Genomic DNA, 19916 nt, shown 5'->3' with positions numbered 1-19916 from the left:
ACTCTGCCACCAGCTCTCTTTTCTTATGGGAGAAGGGGAATTTAAATCAGAATGCAGCAGGTTGAGAAATGAATTAAGAGGTGAGAAAAAGGACACAGCATTTGTGTCTGAGATTTTTCTACAAAAGGGAAGCATAATGTAGTAATTGAAGAGTTATGTCATTCTTAGAATTGGTTTTTTAAAAAATATGGGTGAAATCTAAGCATGTATATATGCTAAAACAATAGTCTGGCAAGGTTCTAAAATGGCAAGCTAAGTTTAAAAAAAAAAAAAAAAAGACGATTGAAGAAAGTGAATGAAGTCCCTGAGAATAGAGGAGGAAGAAAGATGTAAAGCATATTAGTGAAAGGATCGCTGGATCGCTCTTTACCTCATTCACTCAAACCAGAATTAAAGAATGAGTGTCAATAGAAGAGGACTTTAGAATGCTCTCATCCAATGGCTTGATGATCTTACTGAAGTTTGAGAGCAAGGGGAGTTCTTGGGTAGTGTAAACTGTTAAAACACACTCAGTTGATAATGGAAAGATTGGAGGTTCAAATCCAGCCAGAAGTCCGTTGGAAGAAAGGTCTGAGGATGTACTTCTGAAAAATCAATCCTTGAAAATGCTATGAGGCATGGTTCTACTATGACACACACGTGATCACCAAGAGTCAAAATTGATGCTATACAGCAACTGTTCACTGGATGAGAACGAGGAGGCATAAGAGAATTTGAAGGAAGAACTGAAAAAGTAGTAAAGGAACATGCAAACATGTCTGAACATTTTTTAGGTATTACCATTGTGGTACAAATGCACATGACTGTGTGACTCTTCCAGCTTCCATCAGCAATCTGAATGAAATTGCAGGAAGTTGACAAGCTGGTGCTCTTATATTGGTTGATTTCAGACCTATGTAATTGGACAATGTGGTAAGAGTTGTTGTTGTTATGTGCCGTGGAGTTGGTTGCGACTCATAGCAACCCTGTACAGGGTTTCTGAGGCTGTAAATCTTTACAGGAGTAGAAAGCCTAATCTTTCTCCTGAGGAACAGCTGGTAGTTTCGAACTGCTGACTGTAAGATTAGCAGCCCGATTCATATCCACTATACTGGAGGTAAATGAGAGAAAGAATTAATTACTGATGGAATTGATGGACATTGCTTTAAGGAATTGTTTCCTTTTAGCTAACCCTCTCAAGCATGATACTGTGTTCTATTAGTCTTTGCTGTTGATACTTTTTTTCTTTTAATATAGTTTGACTATCTTCTGCATGGAGTCCTGGTGTGGCGCTGTGGGTTAATGTGTCAGTCTGCAAATCCATTTGAACTGCTAGGTTGGAAGTTCAAGCTCACCAGCTGCTCCTCAGAAACCCTGAATAGGGTTGCTATGGGTCAGAATCGACTGGACAGCACTTAACAACAACATCTTCTGTATAAAAAACAAAACTCAAACCCATTGCCAACGAGTTGATTCACAGCGACACTACAGAACAAAGTAGAACTACCCTACAGAGTTTTTGAGTCTGTGAATTTTACCAAAGCAGACTGCCTGCCACATCTTTCTTCTACAGAGCAGCTTGTGCGTTCTAACCACCTACCTCTTACTTTAACCATTGTACTACCAGGATTCCTTTTATCAAGCAAAATATTTTGGTGCTTTACATACATTATATTTCATTTAAATCTGACAAGAAGTAAATATTAATAAGCATTATTGCTCTGTGCCCGAAGCTGTAATTTCATATAATTTGTATAACCAATGGTAGGTTGCTAATTATACCGAGCATTTCATCTAAAGAGTCTATCATAAAAGTAGAGACCATAATATCAAATCTTATATCCAGGTCACCAAGGGTAATGAGGAACAGAATGGCAGTGACTGCATGATCTAGACAGTTTGTTTTTTTAAATGGTCCCATTTAATGAAGAGCAAGTATTGGGAGATCTAAATATTCTGTCTTCACTCCCATTAAGGCTTTCTATGTAGTTTATCTCATTAAGGCTTTCATTAAGTTCTAAATATGTTTTATATCCTGAAGTAAAAATGCACTTTTCCAAATTGTAGCACATGATATTGCAACATGACTCTGCATTCTGTTTCTGTCAGGTGCATTTTGGAAGATGGCTGATAGAAGGGAGTCCTTACGTGGTGCTCTTTGACATCAGCTATTCAGCTTGGAATCTGGACAGGTGGAAGGGTGACCTCTGGGAAGCCTGCAGTGTTGGCATCCCTTATCATGACCGAGAAGCCAATGACATGCTGATATTTGGATCTTTAACTGCCTGGTTCTTAAAAGAGGTACAATTTGTTGCACAGCCATAAACAAAGAGCAACATAACTACATTCAGTCACAGTATCAACCCACGATCTTTAAGCACAATTTGAAATGAAGCTACAATTGGTTGTCAGTATGGCACTGTGGGATAAAGCACTGGACTGCAAGGTCGGTTTGAACCACAAGGTCAGCAGTTTAAACTCACCAGCCACTCCTTGGAAATCCTGTACAGAGTCACAATGAGTTGGAACACACTCGACAGCACTTAACAATAACCGACTTGACTGCACTTAACAACAACAACAAAAGCATTAGGAATTGTTAAATGAGTCAAACCTATGTGTTCTCAATTTCTCAAAGCATGGCAAAAGGATTTCCTTACAACCATTACTCAAGATAATTGTACAGGCATATCTCAAATATATTGCAGGTTTCAGCTTCAGAATATCACAATAAAGCAAGTGATGGGAATTTTTTTGTTCACCAATACATGTAAAAGTATTGCATCACCTTGAGAACTTGTTAGAAATGTACATTTTTATTCCAAGAATAATCAAATTACACTATCTGGGCATGGCATTATAGATACTAGTGTCAAAATGACTCATAGGTGATTCTGATGCATGGTAAAGTTTGAGAACCATAGTCCCTCATTAACATTCCAAAATTTCCAATTACCCTTTCAAGCTTCTGAAGTCAGGTGTTTTAAATGATTAATGTTACTTGACTTGCCAATGTTAAAGAAACTGACCGGGAGGAAGTAGAATGTAGATTTTTTTGTAAGGGTGAGACTAGATAACTTTAAGATTAAGAAATTTGTGGCTGGTTTGGTCTAGTGGAATTAGTCATGCGTCTTCAGTGTGCTACTAAATTGCTACCGCGTTACTAATCTTTGTTCCTACGTCAATGTTCTTTAAATAATAATGCATTACTGTCTTTTGGAATCTTTAGAAAGCAAAGAATAGAAAACCCAACTAAGACTGACCTAAAATATAAATATCTTTATCATTCACTTAAAAAGAAGTTTGAGGTATGTAGAACATTGATTCAACAGCTACGTGATACTTTCAAGTGTATTAATATTGGCAATTCATTATCCACTCAAAAAACATTTATTGAGTGCCTTATAGAACTTACTCTATGAGTTCCATCTGTGAATACAAAAATAAATCATATTCTTCACTAGAAGAGAGAAGTAATACATAAAATATCTAGGCGTTATAAGCATGTTACTGAGTCCTATAAAACACCCTCCCCTTGCAAAATCTGCATATTTTATATTAGTCTGTTAAGTGCCATGAGTCGGTGACGTTGTATAGGGTTTCCAAGAAGTGGCTAATGGGTTTGAACAGCTGATCTTGTGGTTAGCAGTCCATTGTTTATCCTACAGCTCACACTAGGACCTCACTTTATATTTTGTATTTAGATCCTTTAAATGATAATAAAATGTATAGGTATTATAACTTTTTTTTAATGTTATTGGCCACGAACAACATAAAGTATTACTAACAACTTTTCCTTTTGTCTTTTCCTGAAATAGATAACAAATCATGCAGATGGTAAACACGTCATTGCTCAATTCCATGAGTGGCAGGCAGGAACTGGATTGATTCTTTCCCGAGCACGGAAACTTCCAATTGCCACAATATTTACCACACACGCGACTCTGCTTGGGAGATATCTATGTGCAGCAAACATTGATTTCTACAACCATCTTGATAAAGTAAATAGTCTTTCTTTCCCTCCCATCTCTCAGGCCAACCCAACCTTTCTTTCTGATGCTTAAAGCTGAAGGATGGGAATTATTGATCTTTACTTTTCATCTGTCAGTCAAATGGCAGAAATACCCTTTTAATTAGTCAAAGGTCATGACAAAGCTTCCCCTGGGATGACAGACAGCTCATACAGTTTACCTTTGTTGAGAGTGCAGTCAATTAGAATTTAGAGTTAAGAAGCATGATTTCTATCCTTTGGAGGAAAAGGGAAGAATATAGAGAATGAGAGCAAAATGCTAGGAACATAGGTTGCAATCTTGTTCTACCCTTGAAGTTTGCAAATGCTGTGAATACCCTCCATCAACACCTCTGTGTGGAAAGTGAACAGGGATTCTAGACACATTAGTTTATACTATGAGCCTAACATCCTTACTGGCCTCCTAGTGACTAACTGATTAGAAGCAATATTATATAGATCTATAGGTCAGATTTCTCCTGAAACGGTAATATATAGATGGAGTTTTTGTGGTGTCAAGTAAGATAGAATTTAGTGAAAACGGGGATATTGATTCTTGGTGACTGAACAATTGTGTTTGCTCATCAATTCCATGAGTCAGTATCATTCTATTTTGACTGCTTCCTTCTATTTTCCCATCAGTTATGTTTAACTGAAATATGTGTGTCTTTATACCATCATGCCGTTAATATCAGTCAAACATTTTGAGCACCACAGATTCAGGAACTTTGCAGATTTATTATCTATATTGCCAATCAAATAAATAATGATTTAGCATTCTGGAACTCAGTTTAACTACCAATAAAATTAGAAAGATAGAAAGGTAATTCAAAAGTCTATTGAGTTTTAGAAATTCTAGGATTCTATGAAACAGAATTGTGTGTGTGTGTGTGTGATAATACTAATACTCACATATGATAATAGAAAGTTATACTATTACCTCAAAGGCACTTCTTGTTGTTGTTAAGTACTGTCAAGTTGGTTTGGACTCATAGCAACCCTGAATAGGGTTTCCAAGGAGTGGCTGGTGAATTTGAACAGCTGACCTTGCAGTTCAAACCGAACTTGCAGTCCAGTGCATTTTCCCACAGCGCCACACCAGAACTCCCAGAGTGCACCAAAGTTCTTTGAGAAAAACTTTAATACTAGTAAAATTATAAGTACATGCGGTCCTCAGATTATGGACAAGTTCTATTCTGAAATCTACGCTTTTGTCCAATTAGTTCATAAGTCAAAGCAGTTAGATACAATTCAGATCTAACATCGATTAGTCAGAAGTTTGTCTTAGTATATAGTATATAGCGTAATTTTCTAAGCATAGTGTGGCGCTGTAGGACTACTAACCACAAAGACAGCCATTCAAGTCTACCAACTGCCCCTTGGGAACGCTATACACTATGAGTAGGATCTGACTCCGCAACACTTAACAAGACCACACAAGCATTAAAAAAAAAAAAAAGTAATAACACTGAAGTAACACTCCGAGATTCTCTAAAACATCTTTAACAGTAATAATAAGAAGGATATTTTAATGTGTATCATGAAGAAGTACAAGTTTGTTATTATGAACCATTGTATGTACCTCAGATTTTTAATAATGGGGAGTTCATTTGTAACTATGGATTGTATGGCAGTCAGACATACATATCAAGGGACTGCATGTAGTTTTTCCCTGTAAAAAGATCAGCCTAACCTAAAGGTCAACTTGCAAACATAAGATGTACATTTAGAATAAAGTCATGAAAGAATTCTGATTCTCAATTGTATATGGTAATGGTAGGCAACGAAAGGCAAGCTCAAGAAGTATGTTTCTGGGAGAAGTGCTGACTTTGACTTATTAATAGGTAAACTATTAGAGAGGCATATTAAATTATTTTCCTTCAGGATATTTCAGAATATAATATAATAACAATAAAAATAACTACTATTGCATTAAATATTCATGTTTGCTTTAAACTGAAGGAATAAGCAATACATTATAACATAAATCTGTATTACAATTCTATTCTTTCAACAAAGGTTAATATTTATATGCTAATATATTCACATATGATTAGAGAGCTCTTCTGCTTAAAGACACTTGCTGGTTGAGATAAAATGTAAGCTTAACCAGAACCTAGCTCATCTTGCACCATCAAAAAGAGCATTTCAAGATTGAAATACAATGCTGTATGTGTTAGAATAATATCCATATACGCTGCCTCCCCCCTCCCCATATGGCGTTTTGGGTTAATGTGCCAGACTGCAAAGCCATTTGAACTGCAAATTTGGCAGTTCAAGCTCACCAGCTGTTGCTCCGAAACCCTATACCGGGTCACTATGGGTCGGAACTGATCCATAGCACTTAACAACAAGCTCAGTAACAGTGACTTAATACTCTTCCCTTAATAGTTGTTGTTGTTGTTGTTGTAGATGTTGTTGTTGTTTTTTAATTCTTAAAAAATATAGAAAATCACTTTTCTTTTTTGTGTTTTTGAGTGCTACAGTTATATCCATGCCTAAAGCAAAAGAGGTATAGGGCACAATCCTACAGAGTCCCATTTTATTTTTTCCACTTTTCCATGAAAGGGTAAACCTTTGTTCATGTGACACATGTTCCAAAATATAATTTATTTGCGTATAATGATGTTGAAATACTGTGCTTTTAATGTTCTTGCATATAAATCAATAACTGTGCAGTTGACTTTAAAGTTATAAAGACTTTGATTTATACTACACTGGAATCCTAGTGTGGTTCTGTAGGATAAGTACCACACTGCTAACCATAAAGTCTGTGGTTCAAACCCACAAGCCACTCTTCAGAAATCCTATACAGGGTCGCTATGAGTTAGAACTGACTCTATGGCATTTAACATTTATTAATAAAACTCAGTCCCAAAATTATAGTTGTTGAAAATTTTTTAATATTTTTAAAAAAATGATCCTTCATTAAAATAGGCTAACTGCATTACTGTGCTGATGGTTAATAATAAATTCCAACAGCAATAATTATTTCATTGGACAAACCTCATTTCTCATTTTCCTCTAAATCAACCAAAAGAAAGTTTCTGATTTTTATTAATAGGTGAGTCTCAAATTAATTTTATAGAAAAGGGAAGGGTAATATATAATTGGTAACCCCAAAAAGTAAAGTGATCTTTGTTAAAATTTTGTCTACTTTAATCCATAATGCTAAATTTATTGAAAGTAAGCTGAAAAGTTTAAGTTAGAAGGTTAGATTCCACTAGACCAAAGTGCATATACAATTTAGAAACATCATTCCACCAGTTTCCCATATTCAAAGCTGAGTAACTTCATGTTATAGGTTAGTGTTTTACAATAAAGGAGACCTGATAGCACAGTGGGTTACAATTGGACTGCTAACCACAAAGTCAGTAGTTTGAATCTACCACCCACTCCGTTGGAAAGAGATGAGACTTTCTGCTCGCATAAAGATTTACTATGAGTTCGCTATAAGTCATAACCAACTCCATGGCACATAACCACCACCATCACTACCCTTTTACAGTAAGTTCTTAGCTCTTTTTCCTGAAAATTAATTTTTTCTTGTGCATTCCTAGAATTCAAAAGCTAAAACCCATACATGTATGCACTATTCTATAATAATTTTATAGTGAGTAATTAAGTTCATAAATAGTCCATTTCTTCTTCCCATCTGAAGTTGCTGTAAAACCAGAGGTGTAGTCATGCATACTACAATCTAAAGAGGGAAGAGACCCCATGGGACCAGGAAAAGCCAGACACTTGCTCACATGCCTGTCTTCATGGAGACCTTTCAGAGTATCACTTGACTCCTACTAGCCTTACCCTGTATCTTTGCACACTCATTTTGTGGTGGTGGTTATGTGCCGTGGAGTCAGTTCCAACTCATAGTGACCCTGCATAGGGCTTCCGAGGCAGTAAATTTTTACAGGAGCAGAAAGTCTCATCTTTCTCCCATGGAACAATTGGTAGTTCAGAACTGCTGACCTTGAGGTTGGCAGCCAGGCTGGTAACCACAATGCTACCAGAGCTATTTTGCACACTCATTTATTCACTTTAAAAACTTATTTTCTCTGCCTCTAAATGTTCAAAATCTATATATACTTCAAGGAATGTGTTAAATGCTATCCCATGTATGAAATCTTATTTTCTAAATCAATAACAATAACAACAGTAATAATAATTAATAATAACAATGTTGCTGTTGTTAAGTTTCTGAGGTTTTATATCTTCGCAGAAGTTGCTATTGTATTCGAACCACCAATTTTGTGCTTATCACATAGAGCCACCACAATCCCCAATAGTAGCATTAAGAAAAGTTAGTCATTTTCATGTACTTTTTCTCTAAATAGTTTGTTTAGAAAAAAATCATATCATTTACTCTTGATAACAACCCAATGGGATATGAATTGTTTCATACTTTTCTCCAACAACAAGCATAGATCATGTCTTAATTCCTTCAGTGCGTTCCACAGTGTATGCACAAAGTAAATTTCTAGTTTCATTTTCAGAGACTTTCGTGAACAGACTCTCTTGTATCCCATCGGCCTGTTTCCTACATCCTACATTTAGTGCTATGGTCACATCATATCTCCTGATACTTTCTACACATCCCATGTTACTCATTAGCTCAATTATCTTTCATCTCCAAATAACTTTCTCCCAAATTAAACTTTCATTTCCCAGTCCAAATGCCATTTTAGGCATCCAATTAGCATAAGAATACAAACATTAATAGGTTTTTATTCTCAATCATGAAAATTATGTATTATAGATGTGATACCAACAATATGAACAATTCCTATATATTGTGAATTTTTTTTTTCATATTCCCAGCTAGAGTGACTTGGTCCTGCTCTGATTCTGTACCTTTACTCAGACATTCATTTCTGCCTGATTTTTACTATTTTCTCACTAATTTATAAACTTGAGATAGGTAATGGATACATAAAAAGTACCCTACAAATGGTGGTTGAATGTAAAATTTGTTGAGTAAATGAGATCAATCACATTATTTTCATTGTCAAATTGAATGTCAGCTTTATTTAATTTTTTATGGAATATTTTGATAAGGACATTGGGAGAGGAATTAACTCAATATTTGTAAAATCTGTGGTAAATGAAAGTATAATATCCAGAAGTCTATGTGACTATAGCAAAGTGTGGCACTATAGGATCAGCACTGGATAGCTAACCACAAGATTGGTGGTTCAAACCCACCAGCTGTTCCTTAGAAACCCTATACAGGGATTGCTATGCGTCAGAACTGACTCAATGGCAATTACATACTCACATAGAAAAGTGAAGGTGCCTAGAGGTGACCTATGTGATTATAACTGAAAAATGAGTAGTCGAAGTAAGGGAGGAAGATGTGAAAGGCTGCTTCCATAAAGATTCTTGTTGTTGTTAAGTGCTGTGAGTCTGTTACAACTCACAGCGACCCTGTATAAAGTCTCCAAGGAGTGGCTGGTGGGTTTGAATCACCGACTCTGTGGGTAGTAATCCAGTGCTTATCTTCTATCACTACACCAGGACTTCTCCATAAAAATTGCCACCTTGGAACCCTATGGGACAGTTCTACTTGTTTCTATAGAGTCACTGTAAGTTGAAATTGCCTGACTGCAACTGGATACAGCAAAGTGGAAATGCCATTTCCTTTGTTGTTGTTGTATACAGACTGGTTGGTAGTGACTCATAGTGACGTTGTTTGGTTTCTGAGGAGTGGCTGGTGGGTTTTAACGGCTAACCTTTGAGGTAGCAGTCCAGCGCTCATCCTATAGCAAGCACCACACCAAGGCTTGTTGTTAAGTTGTTGTTAAGTGCCCTTGAATCGGTTCTGACTCATGACAACCTTGTATAGGGTTTCCAAGAAGTGACTGGTGGGTTTGGACCACTAACCTTGTAGTTATTGTTTATATATTGTTTATCCTGTAGCACACCACCAGAATTTAGGAGATTGAAAAAAACATTTTAAAAGTATAAATAAAGTAAACGTCTCTTTCACAACCATAAGCAGTTAGCATTTTAGTGATGTATTTAGTGAAATTTGCTCATTACTCTTTTTCTGGTAATAAAATTTCACACAGCCTTGAGTCAAAACTTAAAAAATATTTTGTTTTATTTGTATAGAAGGTTTATTGTATACAAAAGTATATATTTCTTTCTTTCTTTGTCAACAGTTTGACATAGACAAAGAGGCTGGTGAAAGGCAGATTTATCACCGGTATTGCATGGAGCGAGCTTCTGTTCACTGTGCGCATGTGTTCACCACCGTTTCTGAGATCACAGCAATAGAAGCAGAGCATATGCTCAAGAGAAAACCTGGTAATTATTATCTCTGAGTTTGTCATTGATCTTTCATTTCCAAACAATACTACAGTATAAGGATTTTGTTTTCTCAGCATGAAGTAACAGTTTGTGGGAAAACTGCATTGACAAAGACCACCCAAATCTTTACAAACATGTAAATTAATAATTCCAGTATTTTGCATTGAAACGAACATTAAACTAAATCTGGAAGATAGTAAGTGGTTGGTCCATTCTTAAAATGCCCTAGATATGAAACAGGATGTCATAGTGACTTGATGTGTGTAAGCCTGCCAAATTGACTCTCCTGTTTTAAGAAAGTGGAAGTCAAGAAACTATCAGAAATTTGTTTGAGACAACTCCAGTCAAACGTTTTGTAACATTGTCTCATTTCTCATTGGTCTTCTTTAGCTGAGATTGTTGTTTTATCTCTCTACAGGATTTACTTGAAAGTTTTTCTGGAGACTACCCTATATTCATCCAGATGTTCCCTGTCTTTCTCTCCATCTCTCTCAGTTTCTCTATTTCCACATGACTCCCCACCTGCCCCTGCAAATATTTAAAAGATGTACAGCTTCAGGAACTCTATACAGAATCCTTGTTAGTCAGATCCTACTTCTGTTGTGTATAGGTCACTATGAGTCAGACCCAACCTGATGGCACTTAACAACAACAAGATATCTACACAAACATATGTGCATGTTTAGGAGCCCTGGGAGCTGGGTTGCTAACTGAAAAGTCAGAAATTCAAATCTACCAATCACTCCATGGGAGAAACATAAGGCTTTTTGCTCCCATAGAGATTTACATCCTCACAGGGTCACTATGAGTCAGAACCAACACCATGGCACACAACTACCACCATGCATATGTGGAAGACGTGGATGATGTGGATGATGTGGATGATGTAGACGATGTGGATGTGTATACGCATAAACCCTGCTGTGTGGTACAGTAAAATAAACACTGGACTGGTAACCACAAAGTCAGCAGTTCAAATCCACCAGCTACTCTTGGAAACCCTATATAGACATGTAACAACAACATGTATATGTGTGTGTGTGTATATATATATACATATGGTGGTGGAAGTGTGTTGGTTCCAACTCACAGCAATCCTGTATGGGGTTTCTGAGGCTGTAAATATTTATTGGTGCAGAAAGCCTCATCTTTCTCCCACATGAGGATTCAAACAGCGGAATTATTTAATTTCATCATCACTGTCTTTAGAGATTGGTGGCACAAATTTGAGTAACGATGTTATTCACGGATCTTCCTTGATGGTCTGTTCCACAGTCTGCCCCTAGCCTTCTTTGGGCTGTTGATGCGGAGTTTTCCCACCATACATTCCCTTTGATGTAGTCAATTTAATTTCTATGTATTTCATCTGGTGAGGCCTGTGTGCATCTCATCTTTTATGTTGTTTTAAAAAGGTATCTGCAATAAATAAATCATTGTTGTTGTTATGTGTCATCAAGTCAATTCTGACTCAGAACAACCCTGTAAAGAGTTTCTGAGGAGAAGCTGGTGGGTTTGAAATACTTGATCTTGCAAAAATGTAATTTCCTGCATTATTTCTATCATTAAGGTCATATTTTTCAAATACTGATCCTTCTTCTTTGTTTCAAATCTTTGCAGTCCAATCACCAGTAATTATCAATACATCTTGATTAATAGTTGATTAATTTCAGACGGAATAAATTGGTAGAATTCTTCAATTTCATCATCACTGGCTTTAGTGGTTAGTGTGTAAATTTGAACAATAATTCTGTTAACTGATTTTCCTGTGGTGGTTGGTGGTTATGTGCTGTGGAGTCGGTTCCGACTCATAGCGAACCTGTACAGGGTTTCCGAGGCTGTAAATCTTTACAGGAGCAGAAAGCCTCATCTTTCTCCCACGGAACAGCTGGTAATTTTGAACTGCTGACCTTAAGGTTCGCAGGCCAACTCGTAACCACTACGCTACCAGAGCTCCCTCCTTGTGATTGTTGTTAAATGTTATTGAGTGAGTTCTGACTCATAACGGCACTGTATAGAGTTTCCAAGTAGTGGCTGGTGAGTTTGAACAGCTGACCTTGTGGTTCAAACCGACTTTGCAGTCCAGTGCTTTATCCCATAGCGCCACATCAGGCATATGGACATTACCCTATCACAGACAGCATTATACTTCAAGATAGAAACTGAAATGTTCTTTTTGATGATGAATGTGACACCATTCCTCTTCAATTTGGCATTCCCAGCATAGTAAACCGTGTGATTTTCAGATTCAAATTGGCCAACACAAATCTATTTCAGCTCATTAATGATTAGGATATCAATCTTTATGTGTCCCACTTCATTTTTGATAACTTCCAATTTTCCTATATTCATATACTATGCATGCCATTTCCAATTATTAATGAATGTTTACAGTCATTTCTCTTCATTTTGAGTTGTGCCCCATCAGTGAATGAAGGTCCTGAGAGTTTTACTCCATTTGTGTCCTCATGGCCAACTTTACTTTGAGGAGATAGCTCTTCCCCAGTTGTATTTTAAGGACCTTCCAACATGAGGGTCTCATCTTCTGACACTATATTTAACAATATTCTGGTGCTATTCATAGTGTTTTCATCTTTTGACACGATATCTGATGATGTTCTGCTGTTATTCATAAAGTTTTCAGTGGCTAAACATTCATACGTAGTCTGCCCCTTCTCCTTTCTAGTCTGTCTTAGTCTGGAAGCTTTTCTGAACCCTGTCCATCATGGGTGACCCTGCTAATATTTAAAATACTGGTGGTATAGCTTCCAGCATCACAGCAACCCCACAGCCACTACAGTATGATAAACTGATAGATGAGTAGGGAAACAACAACTATATATATATACATTGGGGGCCTGGATTGCTAACCTCAAGGTCGGCAAGTCAAACCCACCATCTTCTCCTATACACACACACATCACTTTGAATATGCTCATAGAATGGAAAGGTCAGCTTTGTAGCTAGTGGCAGTGTCTTTCATATTGGCAGGGGAACAGAGTTTAAACCATAATACAGTAAAAGGAGTAAGAGACCGAGAGAAGACATTAGGTTCCTGGTGTGGTACTGTAGGATAATGCACTAGAATGCAAGGTTGACTTGAACTACAAGTTAGCAGCACTTAACAATAGCAACAACAACAACATAGTGTTTTACACCACAAATTAAGCTAATTCTGGGGGCTTATGTAAATCTTTGCCTTGAGACACTTCAGCATCCTATTAATTATTTTCTTTTTGTGCTTAAACTAGCCTTAGCAGGTTTCTGTTACTTGCAACAAAATACTCTTCATTAACATAGACTGCTTATTTAATCCTTGTTGTCTTGTCTCTAGTTGTCCTTTTACATTGTCAAATGTCTAAAGGAAGTATTCCAAGATGCTGGTCATAGTGATGGTAGGGGTTACATGCCATGGAGTAGGTTCCAACTCATAGTGACCCTGTATAGGGTGTCCAGAGACTGTAAATCTTTCGGGAGTAGAAATGCTCATCTTTCTCCTTAGGAGCAGCTAGTAGTTTTGAACTAACAACCTTGCAGTTAGCAGTCTGACTTGTAATCCACTATGCTACCAGGGCTCCTTAAGGTTCTAGATAATAAAACAGTAAATAGATAAGAATCTGAATGATTTGAATAGTAACAGTATAAAGAACCTATACTACTATTTCTACTGTCCGAGAATTATCTTGGATTCACTTGGATTCTCACTCCCATTTCTCTTATAGGAGTTTGTTCCATAAATACAGGTATCCTCACTTTTTGCAAGTTTATCTTAGGCCTCTTAACTTTTGCAAAAAGATCTACTTGTTTTCGTTGACTTAAAAAAAATCTAAAGAAGATTTTCACTTTTATGAAAAAAAGGCAAAAAGTGTAGCTAGGATTTATTTTGCAGTTGGCTATTAAAGAGGCAGTGTACCCCCTGACCATTGAGAGTGAGATAGCTAAACTACTCCTCCGGAACTATGCTCATCAGCTCAGCATCAGACCACCATAACTTTGTCTGTATCTGTGATTTGTAAGCTGTTTTTTAAATCTCAGAATACTAAAAATTTTTTTCTAATATAAATTATTGATCAGTAGAAAACACTTGGCAATCTGATCCCTTAAAGATGACGGCTTTGAAAACCCAGCGGAGATTCCTGTTCTGTCTCATGGGGCCACTATGAGTTAGAAAATACTTGCTGGCAGGAAACAAATTAATGGTAATTGCTACTTTTGTTTTATGCTGTTTTGGGCTTACAAAAAGGTTTCTTAGGAACCCTCTACTTCAGTTAGTAGGAAAAATGTGTAGCTCATTTCTCTCTTGAATATTTCCCTTTTTCTTCAGTCTGTAGTTGGGAGCCATTAAGTTGATTACAACTCATAGTGACCCCATGTGACAGTGTCCAATTGCCCCATAGGGTTTTCTTAACTGTAATTTTGATGGTAATAGATTGCCACATTTTTCTCACTTTTGGTTAGCAGCTGAGCACTTAACCATCATGCCATCGCTGATGAGCTTATAAAAATGCTTTTTTGTCACTCTTCTAAAATAAAACTTTTTCCTGAAGCTACTGCCTTATCAAATGACCACATAATTTCATTCTTCTTTCAATTGCCAAAATTTTGGAAGAGTGTTTGTTGTTATGTTGTTGAGTGCCATTGAGTCGGTACTGACCCATAGGGACCTTATGCACAGCAGAATGAAACACTGCCTCACTACTGTTGCCACGCTAGAGTCCATCGATGCTGCCACTTGGTCAAACCATCTCGTTGGGGGGAGTCTTCCTCTTTTTCTCTGACCATCCACCTTACCAAACATGATATCCTTCTCCAGCGACTGGTCCCACCTGACAATATGTCTGAAGTATGAGAGATGAAGTTTGGCCATCTTAGCCAAACTAAGGAATCTGTACCTTGATCAAACAGAACATGGGGGCACTGAATGGTTTAAATTTTTTTAAAAGGAAGAGTATTGCATAGCTATTATTTCCATTTAGTCACTAGTCCCTTGGTCTCTGGTGTTCAACATTTTGCTCTGACCTGAATTTGTTTTATTATTCTACTGCTTCTTTACATTCCCTATCACTTAAAGGTGATGGTCATTTTTCTAACTCTTCCTTCCTTTTTTTTTTTTTTTAACTTTTTAATTGAGTGAAGATTTTACAGAGCAGATCATCAGTTTTACATTCAACAAATAATACACTTTGTTTCATTTCAGTGATTCCAATTCCCTCCATGTAGCAACAGTTCTCTCCTTCCTCCTTATGGTTCCTATTTACAGTCCTTCCACCTTCTCATCCCTTCTCAACTTTGTCCTTGGGAAATATTGCCCTTTTGATCTTGAATGATTGACCAGTGCATGGTGAGCATACCTTACTAGTGTTGTTGTTCCCCCTGTATACTAATTTACTGCTTGGCTGAAAATTAGGGCACAAGGTTGTATTCCATTCCAGACCTAAAGAGTGGTCAAGGACCTGGGTCTTGGGTTTCTCCAGTCTTTTTCTGATCAGTAAACCCCATCTTTTTTGTAATTTTGAGTTTTGTTCCACATTTTCTCCCACTCTATTTGGGGCCTTCTAAAGATGAGGCGGTCTGCTCCCGTAAAGATTTACAGCCTCGGAAACCCTGTGTAGGGTCGTTATGAGTCGGAACCAACTCCACGGCACATCACAACAACAACGATGTGATCCCTTTCAGAACAGTTGATAGTGATACCATTAGTTCTGGTTTCAGAGTCATGGTGATGGATGTTCACATGTTCCATTGACCCATTGAACTAGTAGATTCCAAGCGTCCAAGCATCTTCAAATGTTTATCACTCTTCTTTCTTCCACACATGGAGAGATCAATAGTTGCACCTTAGATGGCTCCTCATGAACGTTTAAGATCCCAGTCATCTTTCACCAATATGGAATGTAGAACATTGTGTTTTGGACCTTGTTCTGCTTGTTGACAATTGACCACAGTGTCCCCTGAGACTATGGTCCTGAGCTCACAGACCCAGCAGCCATAAGCTGTTTGATAGTATCTAAGACGTTTTCATCACTTTGTCCCCTGCATGCTCTACTACATTCATAGGTGTGTTTGCAATGAAGGGAAATACCCAGGTACAAATATCCTCTTTCAAATCCTTATATATTTATAGAATATTTCCACTTTCCCTTGCCTACCCGTTAAGCCTGTGTATCTATCTGTCCATGCCTCAGTCTACAGAACACTGTTGTTCCAGGGTTGTGTATATAACCGCATTTACCTTTACCCCCTTTAGCCCTTGTTGACCTTGCTGTTCGCAGCCTGATTTGTAACCACTACGCTACCAGAGCTCCTAGTCAATTGTAAATGTTCAATATATGTCAGTGATTACTATTTGTACAGCTCATTGTCTTTTACCAAGCTCCTGTTGATGTGATTTCCCACATGTTAGCTTTACTTGGATGTTATACTGCTAGAACTTTAAACTCTGCAAATTTACTCCACTTATAATAACTAGGAACACACACATGTGGTGGCTCTGACTACAATTGTGACATCTCTGAATATCTTGTTGTCTAAAAAGGTCAGTCAACTTTCAGTAGATAATTAAACATTAATTTTTTTCTAGGGGGAGAAAGTATGATATCACATAACTGAGTCTGTTTTTCCTTGAAGTCCTCCCCAGTTAAAATTATAACCACAGCTACAATGCTTAAAGCACAAATATTTGGTAAGAATCTTACGTAGGTACCAGAACAAATGCTGAGTTAAAACCTCACATGACTACTCTAAATGGGACAAGATTTTGAAATAATAGTACTATAAACTAAGTGACAAAGGCCTGTTACTGCAATATTATATTTTGAATATGTATTCAACTCAAAATCATTTCTGATGTTAAAACAATGAAAATTTACTAATTACAGATAGACAGTTGAATCCAACATTACCTTGAAACTTGAAAATAATGAGCTCCAAAATGACTCCCTTAGAAAATTGAAAAACCCATCTTTTATAGATGATATGTTGTGAAGTTAGCCCAGGTTAGCCCAGGACTGGGCAGTGTTTCATTCTTTTGTGCATAAGGTAGCTGTAAGTTGGTACTGACTCAATAGTACCTAACAACAACAATGCTGGGAAGTTATTATTCTATGTGGAAACAGAAAATTAAATAGAGTATTCCCAACTGCTGCACAGGAACTTTTTAAAGTGCTGAAGAGCAAAGATGTCAGCTTGAGGACTAAGGTGCGCCTGACCCAAGCCATGGTATTTTCAATAACCTCATATGCATGCGAAAGCTGGACAGTGGATAAGGAAGACCATAGAAAAATGATGCTTTAGTGTTATGGTGTTGGAGGAGAATATGCTTGGAGGAGAAAGTGCCATGGTCTGCCAAAAGAACCAATAAATCTGTGTTGGAAGAAGTGCAGCCGGAGTGCTCCTTGGAGGCCAAGATGGCCAAAGTTCGACTCTCATACTTTGGACATATTGTCAGGAGGGACCAGTAACTGGAGAAGGAGATCATGTTTGGTAAGGTTCATAGAAAAGGAGGAAAACCCTAGCAAGATGGATTGGCAGTGGCAACATGAATGGGTTCAAGCGTGGCAACAATTGTGAGGTTTGCCCATGACTAGGCAGTGTTTCATTCTGTTGTGCATAGGCTTGCTATCAGTCAGTACTGACTCAATGGCCCCTAACAACAATAACAGCTCCACACCAGGACTCCAAGTACAGACTGAATAATGGCTCCCAAAACTTTCCAAATCTTAATCCCTAGCTTATTATTGTTGTAAATATTACTGTTGCCCAACACCAAGGAATCAAACTGCCTTGGTTCTAAATCTCACCTCTATTTATGATTCCTATCCTTGGAATCCCTATATTGAGCTGCTATGAGTCAGAAGTAACTCCATCACTTAGCAACAACAACAATTCAGTCTACACAGCTTTGTAATTTTTCTTGCCTTTGTTTTTACTTCTAATAAATACAGTAGCCCGTTTATTGAACTCAACAGGTACTCTCAAGTAGTTGTTATCTTTCCTACCACAGACCAATATTTCAGAAACCCAAGAATATCTTCCTTCCTAAGCAACAAAATCTGTTGGGTAGACTGAGTTAGTTATGTATTTACAGTAAGGGATACCTTTCCAGTTTTCTACAGGGCAAACCATTTCCTGCATATTTTGTTAAAAGAAGGTAGCAAGAAGTGGTTTGGTGCAATGGCTCAGGACACACTAGCAAGTATACTACCTAGAATCTGCTTCCACTTACCAGCCATGTGGTCTTGAACAGCGCGGTGTCTCCATTTTCATCTCTGAAAATGCAGCTAATAAGAGCACCTACTGCAAAGGTTATTCCAAGAATGAAGAGTTAACATTGTAAAGCATTTACAGTAGCATCTGGTGAATAGTCAGCAATTGATTACTATTAACTGGAATAATCATTATCATTGCAATGGATCGTCACTCATTATTATTATGGTCAGGGCCTCCTAATGTCCTATTTTACCCAGAAGACTTAGAATTCTGAAGTCTTATTAACATGTAGTTCTATGGTAGTCAGAAATTAGAAATGTTATCAGACATCTACGTTGATTTGTTGTTGTTAAGTGCCATCGAGTAGCTTCCAACTCATGGCATTCCTGTATAGGGTTTCTGAAGAGCTGTTGGTGGGTTTGAACTGCCAACCTCTGGTTTGCAGATTAGTACTGATCCCACAGCACCAGTATCTCAAAAATGATATTCTCTCAGAAGAAATTGTCCATAACTGTCTTTGCTTTTCCAGATGTGGTTACTCCAAATGGCTTGAATGTTAAGAAATTTTCAGCAGTGCATGAATTTCAAAATCTTCATGCCATGTACAAGGCGAGGATCCAAGATTTTGTTCGAGGACATTTCTATGGGTATGTTTTCCTTTATTTTTAAAAAAAGCGAATAATTTTTAGTGATCTTTGGTATAGTGGAAACAAGACTGGTATAGTAAATGTTTGTCTTTCCCAGCCCCTTTGTACTTTAACAGAATTCATGTGTACATTTTGTCTCTGCTGTGTTACTTCATTTTAAACTATTTTGTTTTGTTTTAGTCATCTTGACTTTGATCTTGAAAAGACTTTGTTCCTTTTCATTGCTGGGAGATACGAATTTTCAAACAAAGGAGCTGACATCTTCCTAGAATCCCTATCCAGGCTAAATTTCTTGCTGAGGGTAAGAAAGCTCTAAAACATGATAAAATACTCTTTTAAGGAGGGATTTCCTCTATGGGAAGTGAAGAACTCTCTGCCTACTTAAATAGTTCCTATATAGTTTATGACTTTAAAATCAAAGCAACAGCCCTGCTGTAAAAATGACTTCTGTCTTTGAAATTACTTACTAAGTTTATCACATTGTTTTGTATTTGTCAACATTGTCAAGTATATTTAAAAAAGAAATCCCACAAACTTATACTATGTTGTTGTTAAGTGTTGTCGAGTAGGTTCCAACCCATAGTGACTCTGTGTTGGGTTTCCGAGGAGTGGCTGGTGAGCTTCAGCCATGGACTTTGCAGTCCAGTTCATGAACCCACAGTGCCACACCAAGACTCCTGTATTTTATTTAGGAAGTTATTATAACATCCCTGCAACTCATTTTTTTTTTTAATGTTTTATTGTGAATTATATGGTAGTTTACATGA

At 37.2% G+C, this 19916-nt stretch overlaps 1 protein-coding gene across 1 annotated transcript in view; it reads left to right on the top strand.

Moving 5' to 3' along the window:
• GYS2 (glycogen synthase 2 (liver)) overlaps positions 1–19916 on the top strand; it is a 60005-nt gene that overhangs the window by 13377 nt on the left and 26712 nt on the right. The window contains exons 3-7 of the mRNA XM_006866933.1: positions 2089–2280; positions 3798–3980; positions 10150–10294; positions 19032–19149; positions 19330–19450. Of these exons, the coding sequence (XP_006866995.1) occupies positions 2089–2280; positions 3798–3980; positions 10150–10294; positions 19032–19149; positions 19330–19450 (759 nt within the window). The remainder of the gene's footprint in view (positions 1–2088; positions 2281–3797; positions 3981–10149; positions 10295–19031; positions 19150–19329; positions 19451–19916) is intronic.

The sequence above is a fragment of the Chrysochloris asiatica genome, unplaced genomic scaffold (assembly GCF_000296735.1).
Source record: "Chrysochloris asiatica unplaced genomic scaffold, ChrAsi1.0 scaffold00098, whole genome shotgun sequence".
NCBI classification, from domain to species: domain Eukaryota; kingdom Metazoa; phylum Chordata; class Mammalia; order Afrosoricida; family Chrysochloridae; genus Chrysochloris; species Chrysochloris asiatica.
The sequence above is the reverse complement of the archived record's forward strand: the minus strand, read 5'-3'. Positions and strand labels throughout refer to the sequence as shown.